This window comes from Arachis ipaensis, chromosome B02 (assembly GCF_000816755.2).
Source record: "Arachis ipaensis cultivar K30076 chromosome B02, Araip1.1, whole genome shotgun sequence".
Lineage (NCBI taxonomy): Eukaryota > Viridiplantae > Streptophyta > Magnoliopsida > Fabales > Fabaceae > Arachis > Arachis ipaensis.
Window position 1 is genome coordinate 105,804,009 of NC_029786.2, and position 20,220 is coordinate 105,824,228.

Here is a 20,220-nt window from a genome sequence, read left to right on the forward strand (position 1 = left end):
TTTGCAGAAACCGAGGTCAAACACATAACTCGGGATCTCAATAGCAGAGCAGACGCCCTCTCCAAGTTAGCAAGTACCAAGCTAGGAGGGAATAATAGAAGCCTGATCCAGGAAACTCTCCAGGAACCTTCCGTGGTAAAAACAGAAGAAAGGCAAGTGGTCCTTGAGGTAACCGGATTAAACCTCGGATGGATGAACCCCTTGGTCGAATATATGAAATTCGACATCCTCCCCAAGGAGGAAAAAGAGGCTAAGAAAATTCGGAGGAAAGCACAACACTATACTCTGGTGAAAAATATTCTCTATAGAAGAGGGATATCAACACCATTGTTAAAGTGCGTACCGACCTCGAGAACCACCGAGGTATTAGAGGAGGTTCACAGTGGGATTTGCGGAAATCATCTCGGAGCCAGGTCGCTTGCCAGAAAAGTAATCCGAGCTGGATTCTATTGGCCGACCTTGCAGAGAGATGCCAAAGAATTTGTGAAAAAATGTCAACCATGCCAAATGCATGCAAATTTCCACGTGGCTCCCCCTGAAGAACTAATCAGTATAACTTTCCCATGGCCCTTTGCAAAATGGGGGATGGACCTGTTAGGCCCTTTCCCCCAGGCCCCGGGACAAGTCAAATTCTTGATTGTGGGAATAGACTACTTCACAAAATGGATAGAAGCAAAACCACTGGCTACCATCACAGCCCAAAGAAGTCGGAGGTTCCTCTACAAGAATATCATCACAAGATATGGGATACCATATTCCATCACTACAGATAATGGAACCCAGTTCGCCGACTCTACCTTCAGAAGCCTGGTGGCCAGTATGAAGATTAAACACCAGTTCACCTCGGTGGAGCATCCGCAAGCAAATGGACAAGCCGAGGCAGCCAACAAAGTCATACTGGCAGGGTTGAAGAAAAGGCTACAAGATGCAAAAGAAGCCTGGGCTGAGGAGCTCCCACAAGTGTTATGGGCTTACAGGACAACGCCCCAATCCGCCACTGGAGAAACGCCCTTCCGATTAGTCTATGGCGTAGAAGCCATGACACCAATAGAAATCAGCGAACAAAGTCCAAGGGTGATTCTCCACGATGAGATCGGAAACATACAGGGACATAAAGAGGAGCTCGATTTGCTCCCCGAAGTCCGAGAAGAAGCCCAGATAAGAGAAGCAGCGCTGAAGCAAAGGATGACTACAAGATACAACAAAAAAGTCATTCGAAGAACCTTCACCCCAAATGACTTGGTCTTGATCAGAAACGACATTGGAGTTAACAAATCAGGGGAAGAAAAACTCGCTGCTAGTTGGAAGGGACCATACAAAATGAATGAGGTCTTAGGAAAAGGTTATTATAAAGTGACCGACCTGAATGGCACCGAGTTACCAAGGTCGTGGCATGCTTGTAACATGAAAAGGTACTATAGTTAAAAGCGAACTCTACTCCTTGATGTACTCTTTTCCCAGCTTCATGATTTTTTCCCAAAGTCAAAGGGTTTTTTCTAGAGAAGGGTTTTTAACGAGGCATCATAGTAGAGGCTAAGGGAAAATAAGCTGTCAGAAGCCCTTAGTAGCAGTAAGGTACCTCCTCAATAAATAAAGATCTTTTTTACAATATCTCTTATAAATTCCTTCTTGCTTTTTTCTTTCTACGAAACGCGCCGACTTAAGCTCGATAAAACGTGAAAATCCTATGAACCGACCTAGATGGTCGTCAGGATGAAACGACAAGGTACAAGTCGGTGTAAAGAGGTTATAAAAGTCGATGGTAAGAGACTCGGAAATACACCGACTCATAAGTCGAAGTGAAAATCCGAGTAGAAAGGAAAACACATCGCAAAAATAACCTAAGTCATAGGAACTCAACAAATCACAAAGTTGAGTATAAGGAATAGCAAGAGAGATCGAAAACCTATTAAAGCGTAAGTACTGTCCTGAAGCCCTTAGAGAAAAGGAACCCAAAAGGACAGACAGCCAGGAGAAAGGTTTTCAAAACTGAGAAGATCAAAAATGGTTTTTTCCAAAAAAATTAAAATCAGAAAAGCATACACGCAAAAGATAACTAAAAACCCTTATCCAAAAAAAGGGTATTTCTTTTTTCAAAAACTTAAAACCCTTATCCAAAAAAGGGTACTTATAAATATTTTCTTGACGGCCTTAAAAGGCCAGAGAAATGTTAAGTTATCATCACCACCAACAAACAAAAAAGAGTTTAAAAAATGAGGGACCCACAGGCCGGGCCCCTATATAGCTAATAAATCTTTAAAGAGGAGTAGACGGATCACCACCAGAGTCGGGAAGAGAAGTCGGAGCGCCACCAGAACCAGGGAGAGAGGCATCCATAGGAGATGGAGAGGAAGTCGGAGGAACCTTTGAAGAGCTCGGAGCATCCTTTGAGCGAGGAGGGGACTCAATAATCCTCTGCCCCCGAGTCTTCAAGTCTGACTCAGAAATAACTTGGGGGGCAGAAGGAGACACTATAGCATCAATGACGACCTTGTCAGGATACAAAGGAGAGAGATCCAAGCCAGGAGCAATGACTCCGACTTGCTCCTTAAAAATCCTCCAGGCCTCTTCAGATCCCTCGGCAATAGAGTCCTCCAACTCGGCATAGGCAGTCCGAGCATTCAGCAGATCTTTTTTCACAACCACAAGGTCCTCAAAAAGGCTTGAATAGCTCTCCTGCGCTTTCAGCCTTAAACCGACCTCCATGTTGCACTGGGCCTGCAACTTGCTCTCCCTCTCCTGGAGACCCTTCCTCTCCTCCTCTAGTTTGGCGACCTCCTCCTTCAACTTCTTCTCATGTTCTTGATATAAAAGAAGTCTCTCCTCCAACTCTTTAGCCCTGGAGGACGAACCAAGAGAGCTAAGAGGAGTCTTCTCGAAAATATCAAGAAATTTGGTGCACACCGCCGCCGCCCTAATACTCTCCTGAGCCAGAATAGTGAGGTGGTTCTGGATAGAAACATCGTCCAAGCCTATACGGGCATGAGGATAGATGTACTTCTGGATAAATTCAGGGGCATCCACCTTAGCTTCACCCTCGAAAGAAGAGCTAGGCTCTAAAGCCTTGCGCTTCTTCCTTTCAGGCTCAGGGGAGGATCGGGGGGAGGGGACGGCTGAGAAGGAGCAGAAAAGGAGATAACAATAGGTTCAGAAGGGGTCCCCAAACTACGGGAAGAAGAGGAAGGAGGAGGAAGAGAGGAGCTAGTTACCCTGACGCCACCGGTCCTGGCGTGAGACCTTGCCTTAGCCTCCTGAACCCTTTGATAAGACTCATTTGAATTCTTCCTCGCCATCTCTGCAAAAGAGAAACAATTAGTAAAACAAGTCGGTAACTACAAAGTCGGTAACCACAAGTCAGAAACAAAGTGGATAAGTAAAAGCTACCTAGTTGCGACTGGACGAAGGATGGCGCCCCCTGGAGAAATTTTTTAGTGTCCAAATATGGGGCCCTCCCCCACACTTCTCGGAGGAACCCCACAATGGCTGCCTCCACTTCGTCCAGGTCATCCAGACCATATTTCTCACAGGGGGAGGCCTCCAGCCAGTATAGAGGAAAGCGAGGAGAAGAATTCTCATCCAAGAAAAAGGGGTGGTGACCCTCTACAGCTTGCACTTTGAAAAAATAATTTTTGAAGTCATGGAAAGACTCATCAAAAAGGGTGAAGACCCTCCGACCTTGTATAGCCCGGAAGGACACCCATTGTTGTTTATTATTTTGCCCACTGAAGGGCTTAGTCATATGGAAGAGAAAAAAGAAAATCCTCAGGGAAGTCGGAAAGTCTAAAGCATGGCTGACAAATTGATAAATTTTCAGAAAACCCCAGGAATTGGGATGAAGCTGGGTAGGTGCAACACGGCAGTGGCGTAAAACATCAATCTCAAAGTCGGAAAAGGGAAGGAAAACGCCCAGGCGGGTAAGCATGCTCTCATACATGAAAAAGAAATGAGGGGCTGCCTCCGAAGCCCTCCCAAAACAGACCCAGTCTTCTGGACCCGGGGCAAGTAGTTCATACTTCGGCTCATCCTCATCAGAGGTGCAGAGCCGGTGACGAGTGCGAAGATCAGTAAGAAAATCAGTGTCGACCCAAGGTTCCTCCCCCAGGACTGTGACATCAACCCACTGAGCAAGACTTTCAACAGAAGACATTTTCTTTCTTTTAAAAAGGGTTTTGGTAAAGCCTACAAAGGAAAAAGAAAAGAAAATAAAAAACATGGTCTCTAAGGGGGAAGTACGGAATCAAACAGAAACCTACGAATCAACCTATCCACCCAAAAAATAAAAGCATGCAAACTGAAAGCATGTTGCAAAAGAAGAAGAAGAAAAATCTAACCTTTATCTGAAAAAGGTTGGAGGAAGTGAAAGCCTTCAAACGCAAGAATGCTGCACGAACAGGTGAAGAGGAAATTTGAAAAATCGCAGAAACGAAACAATGAAAGAGAGGGAAAGTATTTATAAACACGTTAGGGGCATAATGGTAAAATGGGGCAGTCATTAATGGGTGCACCGTTACCAAGGTAATCAATACCTACGCGAACCTCTAACAGACGCAACGTTTGATTAGACGTAACTGTGAAAAATAAAAAATAACGAAAGTCACGTCGGTTCCAAACAAACACGTCGGTTCCCTCCCAAGTCGGCTACGTTCCCGAGTAGATTACTCGAACCCAAAATCTTAAAAGAAATTGGGCTCGAGTAGGGGCACTGTTCATACCCTGGCCCAACGATAAGGCCCAGGTACAAATAAAAGGCCCAATCCAAAGGGTTGAGCCTCACCTAGCACCGACCTTCCTCCTGGGAAGTCGGTTCTTATTACGACTTATCCTAAAGAAGTCGGGGACGAGGTTTAGCTGGCAGATAATCACTCGTTTAAATGAGTAACTGTCCCTAGAATCTCTCTAACCACTTCCAGGAGCCATATCTCAACCTCCCTAAGATAAAGGGACGGTTATCACCCTAAAAAAGTGGCACTACTTCAACCGTGGTTATTGGTTCACCACTATAAATACACTAACACCTCTCAGGTATCTCTAAGTCCCAATACTCTTTAGACCTGCTCACACCCTTGCTGACTTAGGCATCGGAGTGTCTTTGCAGGTACCACCCCCATTCGTTCATACTCACAAGTCAGACGGAGGCCCTCAAGGCGCAGACCCGCTCAAAGACTTCCTTCCTCAGACGATTAGGCCAACCCAGCGAGTCCAGCCCAATAATCTCCGGTTACCCATCGTATCACTATGTACTAAAATTGTGTTTGAAATTTCTATTATACCAAAAGCATTCTTAAAAATTGGCCAACATGATCTACCTTGGTTCTTGTTTATTTTTTTATTAACGACTTATGATTGTAATTTAATAACGTAGATTGTTAGGATTTAAATGATAGTTAATTAAATAACTCACTAATGTATTATGAAAATTTTATGTTTACTTGAGTATGACATTGATTAGGATAAAGTTTTAAAATAATTTGAAATTTACATCATACACAAAAGTTGTGTTTGTGATTCGCATTACACAAAAAAAAAAAAAAAACATTTTTGAAATTGGTTAACATGACATACTTTAGGTTTTGAATCATTTGTTGGGTATATGAAGATGGTAAAATGACAAAATTTTATATTTATACAGTGATTTTAAAGTATGATTAGATCGCTTTTTTTAGAGAGATATTAGTCCCCACACTTTGTTGCTATAGAATTGATGACAATACTCTCCCAAGATACAATGAAACTTAAGAATTTCTTAATTAGCAATAGTAAAAAATTTTCAACTCTCTTGAACAAAGAAAATCTTTTAATAGTTAATTAAAATGTACACTTAGTACTTGTATATCTGAAATAATGGATAAGGACTTATTTATGCATATTGCTCGTAACAATTATGATTAGTTATGTATACAAATGGTTGTGTCTTTTCTATTGCCAATAGATACAATATTTTGAACATACGCAATTCTTAGGTAGCGTTTGTTATGAGGTACTGAGATAGAGACTAAGAGACTAAGACTCATCATCATGTTTGTTAGTTTAGAGACTGGTACTAAAATTTCTATCTCTGTCCCTAAAATTTTAGTATTTCAGTACCTCCCAAAAAATAGGGACACAGGGGACTAAAATTTTTAGAGATAGAGACTGAAACTTTAATAACATTTTATACCTAAAATATCCTCATTTCAATTAATTAATTCTAATTTTACCCTTTGTACAAATTAAATTAAAGTTTCATTCTTGTTTCAATTTTTGTCCCTCACTTTGCACCAAACGGAATACTGAGATTTATTTCAATCTCTGTCTCTTAGTCTCTATCTCTCAGTCTCAGTTTTTCTATCTCTATCTCTCCACCAAACGCTACCTTAGAGACGATGATATGAATTAAAAAAACATGCATTTTGAAAACTTTAAGGAGAGTTCGGGAGAGAGTAAGGCGAACTCTATAAAAATTATAGAGTTCGGGGGTAAGGCGAACTTGCTATTTTTGATAGAGTTCGCTGGGGTCCGACAAACTTACCAAATACAAAAAAATCGTATTTGGAGAATTAAAGTCCAAAAATCGTGTTTGAGAAAATAATAAAATTTTTTATTTTATTTAAAAAAAAATCAAAATTAAAAGTTATAGTTTATATTTGAAATCTCTGATACAAAAAAAATCATTAGCGTTGATTTTTTTATGAATAATTTTATTATTTTTTAATTTCAGTCGTTGATCGTTAATAAGACGATTTTTAACCTTTTTTTTTACATTCTCCCTCTTCGATTCATTTAAATCGTATATAGTGATTTTAATGTAAATCGTTATTAGTCCTATATGCGTGCATAAAATACTCATATTCTTATTTTTCGTATTATATGTATCTAATAGTCATATTAAAAATATTATTATATTATATATTGTTCATATGCTGGCCCAACGCTAAGACCTAAGTCTAAATAAAATGCTCAATCCAAAGATTAGCTTTTACTCGACACCGACCTCCTCTCAAGAAGTTGGATCTAACACAGACTTGCCCTAAGGAAGTCGGGATCAAAGATTAGCTAGCAGATAACCCTTATTCAAATAAGTAACTGTCCCTAAAATCTCTCAACCCACTTCCAGGGGCTGTATCTCAACTTCCCTAAGATAAAGGGACAGTTATCCACCTAAAAGGGTGGAACTACTCCAGCGGTGGTTATTAGTTCACCACTATAAATACACTGACACCCCTCAGGTATCTCTAAGTTCTAATATTCTATAAACTTGTAAAATCCTTTGCTAACTTAGGCATCGGAGTGTCTTTGCAGGTACCACCCCCCATTCTTTCACATACACAAGTCGGACGGCAGCTCCCAGACGTGAGTCTAGTCAGAGACTACCTCCACTCCACACGTGGGCCAGTCTTACAAGCCCAACCCATTAACTACAGGTTACCTACGTAACATTGGCGCCGTTGCCGTGGACCTGGAGATCAACCCATGATGGCAGACGAATTCAGCGAGGATGGAAACACAGCTTCTGACTCTGAGCAAGAGAATCATGACGTTGGCCATAACGACAGAGCGATAGTCACTTACCAAGGGGTGACCAACCAGAACAAAGAAGACCCCTCAGGGGTAAAAGACCCAAAGGAGAACCCCTCTAAGGGACATGAATCAGGAAAGGAAGGGCAGCCCCATGCGACCGACTTCATGGGTTTGTTCCATGGCCATCAGGGGCGCCTGAAGCAGTTGGAGCAAGAGCTGGAACGACAGCGAGAGGCAGAGAGAAATTTGAGGAACGAGATGGAGTGACGAAAGGAGCTTGAGGAAAAACTCCTAAGGCTAGAATCCGCTATTAAAGCTCGGAACTCTTGCAGTGACTGAGAAGACTCTCGCTTGGGAGGAGAAGATCCGTTCAGTGAGGACATTATGAGGGCAAAAGTACCAAGAAACTTTAAAAGCCCTGATATAGACCTCTACGACGGAACCACGGATCAAAAGCATCATTTAAGTAATTTTAAAAGTCGAACGTACCTAGCCGACGCTTCTGATACTACTCGCTGCAAGGCTTTTCCAACAACCCTTACTAAAGCAGCGATGAAGTGGTTCGATAGCCTCCCCCCAAGGTCGGTCACTAGTTTTGATGACCTCTCGCGTAAGTTCCTCATGCAATTTTCAATCCAAAAGGACAAGGTAAAGCACGCACCGAGCCTCCTGGGAGTAAAACAGGAGGTCGGAGAACCTTTAAGGGATTACATGGAAAGGTTCAACAAAGCATGCTTGGAAATTCAAGACCTGCCCACGGAGGCAGTAATCATGGGCCTAGTGAATGAACTCCGAGAAGGCCCCTTCTCCCAGTCCATCTCGAAAAGGCACCCCACCTCCCTGAGTGATGTACAAGAGAGAGCCGAGAAGTACATCAACATGGAGGAAAACGCCAGGCTCCGAGAGCCAAGTTGGCGACCTGGGCACTTTCACTCATCAAAAGAGAAAGAAAAAGAGTCCAAGAAGAAAGAGGAAGTCGGCCCTGAAAGGCCTAGGAGATATCACTTCTATACTCCTCTCCAAGTATCCCTAGTAGATGTATACAGAAAAATTTGGCATACCGAAAGGCTACCTCCCCCTAGGCCCATCAAAAATAAAAAGGGAGGGAGTCGTGGCGACTACTGTGAGTACCATAAGTTATATGGTCACTCAACAAATGCTTGTTACGACCTCAAAAATGTGGTAGAAAAACTGGCCAGAGAAGGTCGGTTGGACAGATATCTCATGGAAAGGTCGAACTATCATGGCAAAAGGAAGCGAGGTGATGAGGACCGAAGAGACCCATCACCACAAACCCCAGAAAGACATGTACACATGATCTCAGGAGGGTTTGCTGGAGGTGGCCTCACAAAGTCATCTCGAAAAAGACACCTAAAAGAAGTCTACCAAGTCGGGGGTGAAACTCCCGACCTTCCAACCATCTCCTTCACTAAAGAAGACGGGCAAGGAATCATTTCTGGACATGACGATCCAGTGGTGATAACCATGATCCTTGCCAATGCCTATCTACACAGAACCCTGGTAGATCAGGAGAGCTCGGCCGATATCCTGTTCAAACCAGCATTTGATAAGCTGGAGTTGGATGAAAAGGAATTAAGAGTTTACCCTGACACCTTATATGGGTTGGGAGACACGCCAATAAAGCCACTGGGATTCATACCCCCTACACACAACTTTCGGAAAAGGGGCAAAGTCCAAAATTCTGAGCATCGACTTTATAGTCGTTGATGTGGGTTCAGCTTACAACGCCCTGATAGGTAGAACCACCCTAAATTGGCTCGGAGCAGTGGTGTTTTCACTCCCCACCTTTGCATGAAATTTCCAACACTAGAGGGAATTGCAACCATTAGGGGAGAGCAGAAATTGGTGAGAAAATGCTACAATGAAAGCCTAAACCTAAGAGGAAAGGGTAAGGAGGTGCACACCACTGAGCTCGGAGGAATCAAGGCTAAAGAAGAGTTGCGACCACAACGCGGAGGAAAAACTGAGGAGGTACAGGTTGGAAAAGAGGAAGGAAAAAACACCTACATAGGAGCCAACCTGAAAGAAGATTTGAAGCAGAAGCTTATAAGGCTCCTACGAGAGAATTCCGACCTCTTCACATGGAAAGCCTCCGACATGCCAAGGATAGATCCCGAACTCATGTCACATAAACTATCGGTATACCTCAGATCGCGACCTGTTCAGCAAAGAAGGCAGAAGCTCGGACCTGAACGAGCTCAAGTAGTAGAAGAGCAAGTAAAAGCCCTCCTAGAAGCCGGCTTCATCAAAGAGGTCAAATATCCGGCATGGCTTGCGAATGTGGTGCTGGTCAAAAAGCAAAACGGCAAGTGCAGGATGTGCATCGATTACACTGACCTGAACAAGGCGTGTCCTAAAGACGCATATCCACTCCCCAACATTGATACCTGTTCCGAGGGTTACCTGAAACTGTAGGTCGATCTTGGTCGAGATCTCCTGTGCTGGTCGGAGATGACGTGTTCGGCCTGTGGGTGGTGGCCGGAGCTGTCGTGTCCGACTTGTGGGACTGACTGCACTGCTGATCTTTCGTCACCGGAGGGTGGGGGGTACCTGCAAGAGACTCCGATGCTTAAGTTAGCATGGGTATTAAACAGGTTTTTAGTATGAGTATTTATAATGATTGTAGGCTGACCTTCTTAGATAAGATAAGTTATTTTATCTTTGGGTGAGGTCAACTTATCTTCAAGGGAACTGCCCTTATTTCTATAGGCTTGAGCTACCTTCTAGTCGGAGACTATCTCCACTCTACACATAGACCAATCTTACAAGTCCAACCTATTAACTACAGGTTACCCACGTAACATATATATACTAAAATTAATTATTAAACTTAATTATTAATATAAAATATATGTTAAAATATAAATATAAATTAAAAATAAATTAAATAATTAATAATTAATTTTAATAACTGATTTTGANTTTTTCTAAATAAAAAGCGATGATCTACTGTGCCGCGGTGGTTAAAAGAGAGAAATCAGAAATTTCAAACGTTTTATAATGGGGTTAAAGAAGCTATAAAGTAAAGTGGCTGAGATCGTCAACGTTGGTGGTTGAGGAATGGGTCGGTGGGGGCGTGTGGACTCCCCCTTCCATTGCTGCTTTTGTTGATTCGTCAGACGAAGACAATATCTTCAATTCTCCCCATTCATCCCCCTCCCTAATTCCCTCCTTTTCTTCATTATTAATGTAATTGCAACCTGCACCTCACATGCACCCAATCCGATCCATCCCTCTTCAATTCCATTTCTAATTTCAACCACCCATCCCTATTCCATGGCGGCAGCTTCCTCCTCCTCTGCCGCCACCGCTCGACTTTCCGCAAGATCAACACCATCTATCAACCCTAGATGCGACGCCGTTTCGCAGGGAAACGGGACCCCTCCAAAACCGATCTCTTCCACTCCTTCCCCTCTCGAGCTGCTCAAGTCTTCCGCAGCTAACAGTAAGTCTTTCGAATTCCGCATAAAAGTTTCAATCTTTTCAAGCCCAGGAAACTGACGATACATAATAGGATATAGGATAGGATGTGGATTTTGGTGTTGACTTTTTGGTTTGTTTGGTTTACCCCCTTTAGGATATACTAAGGAAAAGAGCAGCATTATTGCCATTGGACTCAACATTCACACTGCTCCAGTTGAGATAAGAGAGAAGCTTGCAATCCCAGAAGCCCAGTGGCCTCAGGTCATCACTGAGCTCTGTGCTTTGAACCATATTGAAGAGGCTGCTGTTCTTAGCACGTGTAACCGAATGGAGATATATGTTGTGGCCCTCTCACAGCACCGTGGTGTTAAAGAAGTAACTGAATGGATGTCAAAGGTACTCTTCCGTCATATCATTGTTGTTGTTGTTGTTTGACAAACATGTCATATGTTACTGAAACCGTTGATATTGTTTCCTTGGCAGACAAGTGGGGTTCCGGTACATGAGCTTTGTAAACACCAAATCTTGCTATACAACAAGGATGCCACACAGCATCTGTTTGAAGTAGCTGCTGGGCTTGACTCTCTTGTTCTTGGGGAAGGTCAGATTCTTGCTCAGGTAAAACAAGTTGTGAAGGCTGGACAAGGAGTTGACGGCTTTGATAGGAAAATTAGTGGGTTGTTCAAGCAGGCAATCTCTGTTGGAAAACGCGTTAGAAGTGAGACTGACATTTCGTCGGGATCAGTTTCTGTCAGTTCTGCAGCCGTGGAGCTGGGACTAATGAAGCTTTCAGAGTCTTCCTATGTCGATGCTGGAGTATTGGTAATTGGGGCAGGAAAGATGGGTAAACTCGTAATTAAACATTTGGTAGCAAAAGGGTGCAAGAAAATGGTTGTTGTTAACAGAACTGAAGAGAAGGTCAATGCTATTCGTAATGAGTTGAAAGATGTTGAAGTTGTTTACAGGCCTCTTTCAGAAATACTTGAATGTGCTGCTGCAGCTGATGTTATCTTCACCAGCACTGCATCTAAATCCCCATTGTTCACAAAAGAGAATGTCCATATGCTTCCTCCAATTAGCCGAGGAGAAAGAAGGCGACTTTTCATTGATATATGTGTTCCCAGGAACGTAGAACCGAGTGTGTCGGATCTGGATAATGCACTTCTGTACAATGTGGATGATCTGCAGGAAGTTGTAGTAGCTAACAAGGAGGACAGACTCCAAAAAGCAAGAGAAGCCCAGGCTATTATCTTGGAGGAATTGAATAAATTTGAAGCATGGATGGACTCGCTGGAAACTGTCCCTACCATTAAGAAGTTTAGAGCTTATGTTGAAAGGATTAGAGCCTCTGAGCTGGATAAGTGTTTGTCCAAGATCGGTAATGACATATCAAAGGAGCAGAAAGAAGCAATTTATGCACTTAGTATGGGTATTGTGAACAAGTTACTTCATGGTCCCATGCAACACCTGAGGTGTGATGGGAATGATAATCGCTGTCTGAATGAAGTACTTGAGAACATGCGTGCTCTTAACAGAATGTATGATCTGGAGACAGAAATTTCCGTGATGGAAGAGAAGATTAGAGTCAAAATGGGACGGTCTCAGAAGTGAGGTCGTCTTAATTTTGTCCTCATTTTTATATGGTGCCTACAATCATCACCATTTTGTATACTACAATAGTAAATTGAGGCCCTTTGGAGGGAAATTCTTTTCATTATTTGTTTAACACTATAGAAGTGCATAGATGTAGATGTCACACACTGAATTGAGCTTGTCACAATTTTCGAGTTGTGCTTGTTACAGCGGATGGTAGTTAACGATTCATGATCGTGATGAGACATTTGATTATTCATGTAAAATAATTGCAAATTAAAGTCGTTGCTTTGTATATTTTTCGTCAAATATCTTTATCTGCTTTCCTCCTTTTTTAATTATTTGGTCTAATCTACATTACAATACTAATGCTACCACTTAACAACTTTTTTTATCGATCTTCCACCTGCAAATATAAATACTCTAACCCCCTCAAAATTTGTCTAAAACTATTGCTAACTTAGTTTCCTATAGAAAGAATCTGAATCTCATGTTCGGGTCCATTCAAATAACCCTCGTAACAGTTACCTTCCAAATTTGATTAGCAAGATGATCACAACGTTGCTGATTGATAGAGATGTTTTCTGTAATAGCAGGGATGACGGTTTCTCCTTTTAAGACTAAAATTTGTTTTGTTCTATTAATTGTTTTATTCTTCTTTTTATATATAATACTCTGATCGTTAACATTGTCTTATCTAACGTCATCATCTTAAATTGAATACAACTTTTCTACTCGATTCTTCTTCCATAATCTGTTCACTGTCAGCCCTTAGAATATCTGCTGAAAACAATTCTTCGTTCACTTCTGGTTGGACCTCAACAGTAGATTCTGCTGTGAGCACTGAGCAGTGTGCTTGTCAATACAATAGCGTTGTCACAGTTGTGATCTACTACATATCGAAATAATAACAATAATAATAAGAGAATTTAGTCAAAATTATGTAAAATTAATAATTAAAAATTATTAAGATAATTTAGTCAAAGCCAATGAGTAATAGCTCAAATGGCATAGTCTCCCCATACTCAATTAAGAGGTTGCGGGTTCGAGTCTCCTATCTTTGGTAAAAAAAAAAAAAAAAAAAGATAATTTAGTCAAAATTATGTAAAAAACAAGAAATTAAGTTTTCACCAATCTGTATGGAGAGAGCCAGCCGCCAAAGAAAGAGGGGGAAGTGTCTGGTTCCTTTTGTTCCTATGTAACGGTCCATGCACAAAATACAAGCACCAACTAGGCAACTAGCACTTACATTGCAAGGAACACGAGGGTACAAACGTAACTTCATAGACGATTTCACGCGAGTTGACACCAATTTAGATTTGCGTGACACATAAACATTAAACACTCTCATTCTATCTACCACTTTCACGACCTCAGTTATTATTCCTTCCCTCTCACGCTCTCACCTCACCCCTCAGGTAACGCAATAACTAACTTCCTCTCATTTTAATCCCTATTTTTTCTGTTTTCCCCCTCTCTTTTTGCTGTTATTTTCCCCTTTTTCCTCCTTAACCTTGTTGCACCAATTCGAAGGTTTTTAGACAAAATCAACGACAAAGTAATCGAACCTTTTCTTTTCCCCCGAAGGCTTTGTTTTGTTCTGTTTCGGTGCTTCATTCATCATGTGGAGTCCACCGTTTCAAAGGTGTGAATTTGTTTCGTTTTGTTGGAACCATTTCGTGGCAATCAGGGACTGTGTGATCTTCTCACAAGGGGTTTGAATATATTATATACAACACTTCTGAAGTAAAAGAATATGAGCTTTGCACTTTTTTGTCTCTGCTGTTTTATCCCTATGTAAATTTCATTCCACTAGGATCCAATTTGCTATTGAATGCATTATTTTTAATTCTAATTAAAAGTTTGGTGTTTTTATTTTATTTCGTTATTTGAAGGAGTTTGAGCCCTTTGTTCGGTGTGCGTGTGACATAAGCATGCTCTTGAAAATTCTGTTCCTTTGATGATTTTAGTCTGCATTTGTTATTTCACGCTTCACGTTATACGTAAGTGTCTGTAACGCTTCTGCAGGGAATTTGTTGGGTTTGCGCTTTGGGGTTCATAGTGATAGTGCATGCTTTCTCTGTCAAAAGTTTACTTATTTTGACCATTGTGATCGCATTTACCATTTTGATACTATTTTATGGGCAAGATTGATTTTATATGAAAGATACATTTTTGTGAGCCTGTCTACACTCTACATTCTCCTCTAATCAGTCAATTTTCTGTTTATATCCCCGATTGAGATGTACCTCTTGATCTATGTTAATTAGTCATAATTATAGGATATTACTACTGCTCAATTAGTACTCAAAGAGGGTAAAAAGGGAAGGTTACAGGATAATAGGTCTGTTGGTGGCTGGTTGAAATCCTTGTAATCTTCTGAGTATATAGTATTTTGAATTCTCCTTGGGAGTGGTTGATAAGAGGCTATAAGACAGATGTGAAGAAACCTTTATGCAAACCTTCTTTCTTGCAACCTTTTAATAAATACAATTGGTGGTAACTGCTTTTTGTCAAAATTTTATAGGAGTCTCTCTCTGACTTAAACCTAAGATGGACCTGAATGACATTAGAGATGCATTTGACCATGTGGCAAAGAAGCAGAAGTTATCTTATTCCAAGTCTCAAGACATTGTTGACCAGATTGGCCATGAAATTGAGCAGGCACTGATATCAATTCAGTTAGCTCAGGAGAGCCAGAAATCCATTCTTACAGAACTTATGCTTAAGCTTAATGCTATCGGGGCACTTCAACAATTAGAAGGATCACAGAAGGAATTGAACATAAGTGTTACCAAGTACCAAAAGCTCCTGGACAAGCTATTATACCCAGATATATCCAAGGTATACAGAACTGCTGACTATGATGCTCACGTTGTAAACCAAATCTTGGCCAACCACTTCTACCATCAAGGTTTATTTGATGTTGGAGATAGCATCATGAAAGAGGCTGGTGAGCCTGAAGCAACTGCACTGAGATCTCTGTTCTTGGAAATGCATCAGATTCTAGAAGCTATGAGGGTTAAAAACATCCAGCCCGCTCTCACATGGGTCTCTGCCAACCGAGAGAAACTTCCCCAGAATGGTACCAATCTCGAGCTTAGAATACACAGGCTGCAATTTATAGAGCTCCTGCGAAATGGAAACCGAGCAGATGCCTTAAAATATGCCCGGACTTATCTTGCTCCTTTGGCTTCCCTCCACGAGAACGATTTCCAAAAGCTTATGGGTTGCCTTTTATATTCTGGAAGGGTTGAGAACTCCCCCTACCCTGACTTGGTCTGCCCATCCAATTGGACTGAGATAACTGAGGAGCTTAATAGGCAGTTTTGCACTCTCTTTGGACAGTCCTACAAGAGTCCTTTGAGTGTAGCAATGGCAGCTGGATTTGAGGGGTTGCCTACACTCTTAAAGCTGGCAAATGTGATGGCCGTAAAGAAGCACGAGTGGCAGTCGATGAAACAGTTGCCGGTGCCACTAGAACTTGGGAAGGAATTCCATTTTCATTCCATTTTTGTTTGCCCTGTGAGTAGGGATCAATGTAGTGAAGAAAACCCCCCAATGCTGCTGCCCTGTTATCATGTTCTCTGCAAGCAATCAATTATGAGGTTATCAAAAAGCAGCGCACAAGTATTCAAGTGTCCGTATTGTCCAGCAGTAGCTACGGTTGCACAGTGCAGACAACTCTATTTCTGAGATGCGTGGCTGGGTGTGAATTTCTCTAACAGTATTTTTACAGTTTACCTGTTTGTATATTCTTACTGAATTCTCGTCTACATTTGGGTGAAATAAAATGAGGGAATCTATTTACATTCTGCTGCTCTGGTCTCAACTTTTCCACCGTTAGGTGTAGTGTCGTTGTGAGACATGGTCTCTAGTGACCAGGAATTGATGGGAGACAGGGCTCCACATGATCAATGTTTACCGGACAATTTTTTTGCATTTTCAACCTTGAACCATTGTACAGAGGCTTTCATGATCAAACATTGGTTATAAGAAGGCACTTGTCTGCATTCCTTTTGTACAATTATGAATGCACTAAATATGTTTAGCTTTTGTGCCATGACAGTATTGCCAAAGTGGCAGCGGCTACAAACATTTAGTACCAGCAACGTTTAATTGTTACAGGAAAAATAAAAGATATGTAGATACACTCTAATTAAATAGTGGTGCATCAAATCATTAGTTGTGTTATGGATCACATCACTCATTGTCAAGTAAAGGTGTAACGCACAACGGAAGGTTCGCAAAAAATAATAATCATTACAATCTGAATAAAAGAATTTAAGCGTATGGGATTTACAAGGGAGCCGCTTTTAATATTATAGTAGGCTCATGCTCAACCAAAATAACCACTTCTTCCATCAAACATCGCGGAGTAAAACTTCTCTTCCATCAAAGACAGCCTTCCACATCATAATGTACAACACAAGATTCTCACATCTTGGTCCCAGAAACATTCATGGCAGCCAGGCCCCAGTATCTATAGTGGAAATTTTCAGTGTATGACATACAAGATCCGATATCAGCTTTACATTGCACACCAGTTACTCGAAACTATCATGTATCAGTTTAGACAGTATATCAACCCATGTGTCGGGGACACCAGGCAGACACCAATGCATGCAATCCTGACCCCATATTGCCACTGCATCTTTCCTTCCTAACCAAATTGCCGGATGAGCATCAGCTCTGAACTCACTCAAATGAGTTAAGTCGAGCATTCGGATGTCAGTGCCTTGTAATGCCTCTTCAATCACAGCATTCAGCTGTCTTGCTTCCTTGTTAACTCCATTGTTCCTGGGTTCGAACCATAATTCAAGCTGTCCAGGTATTAGTATCCAAATCTCTATGCCAATGCAAACTATGAAAACTATATATAAGTAACTTCAAACTAAAACCATTTTCAAATGAAAACTATGTCCGGAGGACCAGGAGAATGATTTTCACCGTGAGAAAAAAAAGAAGGAAAGAAAAGAAAAGAAAGAGACGTAAAATCAAGGCAGGTCTCAGAAATACAAACCTCATTCTCCTCAAGTGGCTTATTGAACAGGCAGCTTCCATTTTGATTCCAATCTCCACCGTAAAAATGCCTTGGAGATTGTAAACGCCAGAATTTAAGAGTGTCTCTGGGGAATTCCTTTTCAATATATGCGATCATGTTATCAAGGACTACTTTAAGCCCATCCAGCATTGCAGGTGGAGGAACTATTGGTTGTCCTGCTTTGTAGAAGACAAGAGGTTTCTCTTTGGGGAATTTGTCAAAATTCCACCTGTAAAGATTACAATTATCAAAATCTGAACAAACCATTGAAAATACAGTGGCAAACCGGAATTAACTGGGGAGTAGCTGTATCAAGACATATTGGTAGATAATTATCTCCTTATGATATTTGCTTAATTTTTTTCCCACTATTACAGTAACTCTCGATCATCCAAAACTTCCAAAATTTGGGAAAAGGAAAAGAAGAATTACCAATGACCAGTATTGAACACTAGGACATCATAGAACCCGGCAATTTTAGCCCAGTCATCAGAAGGAACATCAACATCAACTCGATAGATACCTTGTGGCGCATCTCCCACCCCAGCTTCAGATTGTTTTGGCTGCCACCTTTGTTTGATCAGTAATGAGCACATAAGGTTGCCATTTCAAACATTTAAAGCAAGAACAAAGTAACCAGGACACTTAACTATCACTCATAAAAAGAATATACTTGGGAACAACTAATATAGAGTCAGTTGATTACGACAACCAAACAGTTTCCAGTTTAAGTATTGCTTAGATAATTAAGAGTTTTCTGGTGATTTAGAGGTCAACTGAGTTCGTTAGTTATATGACATAGTAGTTAGTTACATTCATTAGAGGCATAAGCATGTAATATACCTGCATTTCATCAATTACTTTCCATCATTGGTAAAATCCACACTCTCACAATTTTACATTTTTATCTCAAGTTCCATAAACTCTAATCGTGTTTTTAAACATTAACAAAAATGTTTCATCAAAGATCCCCAAGAAAATAAAATTTAAATTTCGAAAAAAAAGTTAACTCCTTTGCAATACTGAGAATCAAACAAAGAACAAGGAAAGTGCTTGATTAATGATAACAAACTTACTGGTATTTGGAGAGCAAAACAGCACGATGATACCCTACAGTGACATTGAAGTTGGGGAAATAAGCACCCCTCCAAGCACCCTTCTTTTTCCACTTCTTAGCACTCTCATCAGCGACCCTGAGAATGCAGAGAAAAGAAACCAAGAAATTCTCATTGAGGGAGTCGCCGACAAAGCCAACATTCCGATTCCTCATCTTAGTGAGGAAGCGAAGCGGGTCGATCCGAGGCAAATCGCAGCGGCGTGGGAGCCAGGTCCAGGAGTTGATGAAGGTGAGATTTTGGCGCTGGTTTCTGATGCAGTTCCATGCGTTTCGGTGGAAGGGGCAGGTGTCGTCGTAGAGAGGTTTGCGGTTTGGATCGAAGTGCCAGCGACCTTTGGAGAGATCACAGTGTGGGATTGAGAGTGATTGGGAAGTGGAAGAGGAAGAGGAAGAGGAAGAGGAAGAAGGGGTGTTGAGGGAGATGAAAGAAGAGAGGAAATAGAGGGATGCGAGTGTTATGAAGATGAGCCATGGGAAGAGTGGTGATGGTAGCTTCGCTGACATTCCTCTCATTGCTCTCCACTGCTTCTCCGACGAGAGAAGGAGAGATCAAGACCATCGATTAAAAAACCATAATTATTATTATTAATTACTTTGGAAAAGAAAAAGGAAAGCTTAAGCTTATTTTTGTCAAGTGGATAAAGTTTTGACAATAAAGTTGGGCAAAAATAATTTATATCAAGATATTAAAATTAACATTAATAAAAAAGAAAAGAAGAGAAGTGACGGAAGCAGATATAATTATTAATCAGGTGGCTAAGATAGCGTAGATATTCCCTCACCTCTCGATCTGCTTGACCATGGATGGTGGCGCTGCTGCTCCAACTCTGTTCCCGCTTCATCGCTGCAAAACCATTCACCTGGTTGGTTACTCTCTCTCTCTCTCTCTCTCTTACATTGTTTTCGGGAACTTAATTAGAGTGTTGATCCAGCCAGGTCAGGCATGCGCAGGGGATCCACAATGTCGAGGGAGACAAGAACTACAAGGCTTACATGAACCCCGATTACTTTGATGCTCATCTCACCCACTTGGGCTGGCAACAGGTTTTGTAAATCCCTCCAACTCGCTATCAAGCTTTTACTCTCTTTCTTCTTCTTCTTCTTCTTGTCAGTGTAATGATTTCTGTTTTTGCAGGTTGACAATTTGCGAAATCATGTTCACTCCTCCGGTCTCATAAACAAGATTGATCTTGTCATAGCGTCTCCTTTAATGAGGTATCCACGTCTCCTTTAACAATTTACCCTTTTATGGTTTTAGAATCCATCATGGATTAGGAGACTCAGACGTGTATTGTATATTGGAAGAGTCAACTTAACTATCTAGGGATTTTGTGGTTGAATTGGAGACTTACTTCTTATCATACCACCAAAACTAGTTGCCATTTAGTGGATCCATATATAGATTTTGGCATCTCTAGCAATGCATGTGCTGTATGGGAATTGGGAACAGATTGAAGTAACTGAAACTTAAGGGACATTAGTTATCAAATTATAACCTTATATTATGCTAAGCTAGGTATGGTAT

General features: G+C 41.2%; 4 protein-coding genes across 8 annotated transcripts in view; 3 read left to right on the forward strand and 1 right to left on the reverse strand.

The window, feature by feature from the left end:
- Positions 10,526-12,843, forward strand: LOC107626276 (glutamyl-tRNA reductase 2, chloroplastic). Its single transcript, XM_016329115.2, has 3 exons — positions 10,526-10,963; positions 11,096-11,337; positions 11,425-12,843. The coding sequence occupies exons 1-3, from the start codon at positions 10,795-10,797 to the stop codon at positions 12,550-12,552; spliced, it is 1,539 nt and encodes a 512-aa protein (XP_016184601.1). The 5' UTR covers positions 10,526-10,794; the 3' UTR covers positions 12,553-12,843.
- On the forward strand, positions 13,808-16,506 carry LOC107626278 (protein RMD5 homolog A-like). 4 transcript variants are annotated; one of them, XM_021116569.1, is made up of 3 exons: positions 13,808-13,952; positions 14,068-14,179; positions 15,062-16,506. In XM_021116569.1, exon 3 carries the CDS (start codon positions 15,088-15,090, stop codon positions 16,228-16,230), a length of 1,143 nt encoding a protein of 380 aa, XP_020972228.1. In that variant the 5' UTR covers positions 13,808-13,952; positions 14,068-14,179; positions 15,062-15,087; the 3' UTR covers positions 16,231-16,506. The 4 variants fall into 4 exon arrangements, with proteins under 4 accessions (XP_020972228.1, XP_016184605.1, XP_020972229.1 ...); XM_016329119.2 differs by lacking the exon at positions 14,068-14,179 and having other exon boundaries at positions 13,809-13,952; XM_021116570.1 differs by lacking the exons at positions 13,808-13,952; positions 14,068-14,179 and adding an exon at positions 14,188-14,331.
- Positions 16,680-19,338, reverse strand: LOC107626277 (protein trichome birefringence-like 12). Of its 2 annotated transcripts, none has more exons than XM_016329116.2 (4): positions 18,655-19,330; positions 18,011-18,148; positions 17,558-17,807; positions 16,680-17,357 (listed from the first exon to the last, which is right to left on the reverse strand). In XM_016329116.2, the coding sequence occupies exons 1-4, from the start codon at positions 19,206-19,208 to the stop codon at positions 17,082-17,084; spliced, it is 1,218 nt and encodes a 405-aa protein (XP_016184602.1). In that variant the 5' UTR covers positions 19,209-19,330; the 3' UTR covers positions 16,680-17,081. The 2 variants fall into 2 exon arrangements, with proteins under 2 accessions (XP_016184602.1, XP_016184603.1); XM_016329117.2 differs by having other exon boundaries at positions 17,181-17,334; positions 18,655-19,338.
- Positions 19,401-20,220, forward strand: part of LOC107626279 (phosphoglycerate mutase-like protein 1) — a gene marked incomplete in the record, with an annotated part of 4,420 nt that continues 3,600 nt past the window's right edge. The window contains 3 exon segments of the mRNA XM_016329122.2: positions 19,401-19,558; positions 19,632-19,739; positions 19,831-19,910. Coding sequence (XP_016184608.1) covers positions 19,496-19,558; positions 19,632-19,739; positions 19,831-19,910 — 251 coding nt within the window.

Excerpts from the sequence above, each read along its gene's own strand:
- LOC107626278 (XM_021116569.1), top strand. The coding sequence starts at position 15,088 with ATGGACCTGAATGACATTAGAGATGCATTTGACCATGTGGCAAAGAAG.
- LOC107626277 (XM_016329116.2), bottom strand. The coding sequence starts at position 19,208 with ATGAGAGGAATGTCAGCGAAGCTACCATCACCACTCTTCCCATGGCTC. Across the intron at positions 18,149-18,654 it reads GTTTTGCTCTCCAAATACCA|GTGGCAGCCAAAACAATCTG; the intron begins GTAAGTTTGTTA and ends GATCAAACAAAG. Across the intron at positions 17,808-18,010 it reads GTGTTCAATACTGGTCATTG|GTGGAATTTTGACAAATTCC; the intron begins GTAATTCTTCTT and ends TAATCTTTACAG.
- LOC107626276 (XM_016329115.2), top strand. The coding sequence starts at position 10,795 with ATGGCGGCAGCTTCCTCCTCCTCTGCCGCCACCGCTCGACTTTCCGCA. Across the intron at positions 10,964-11,095 it reads CAAGTCTTCCGCAGCTAACA|GATATACTAAGGAAAAGAGC; the intron begins GTAAGTCTTTCG and ends TACCCCCTTTAG. Across the intron at positions 11,338-11,424 it reads TAACTGAATGGATGTCAAAG|ACAAGTGGGGTTCCGGTACA; the intron begins GTACTCTTCCGT and ends TTTCCTTGGCAG.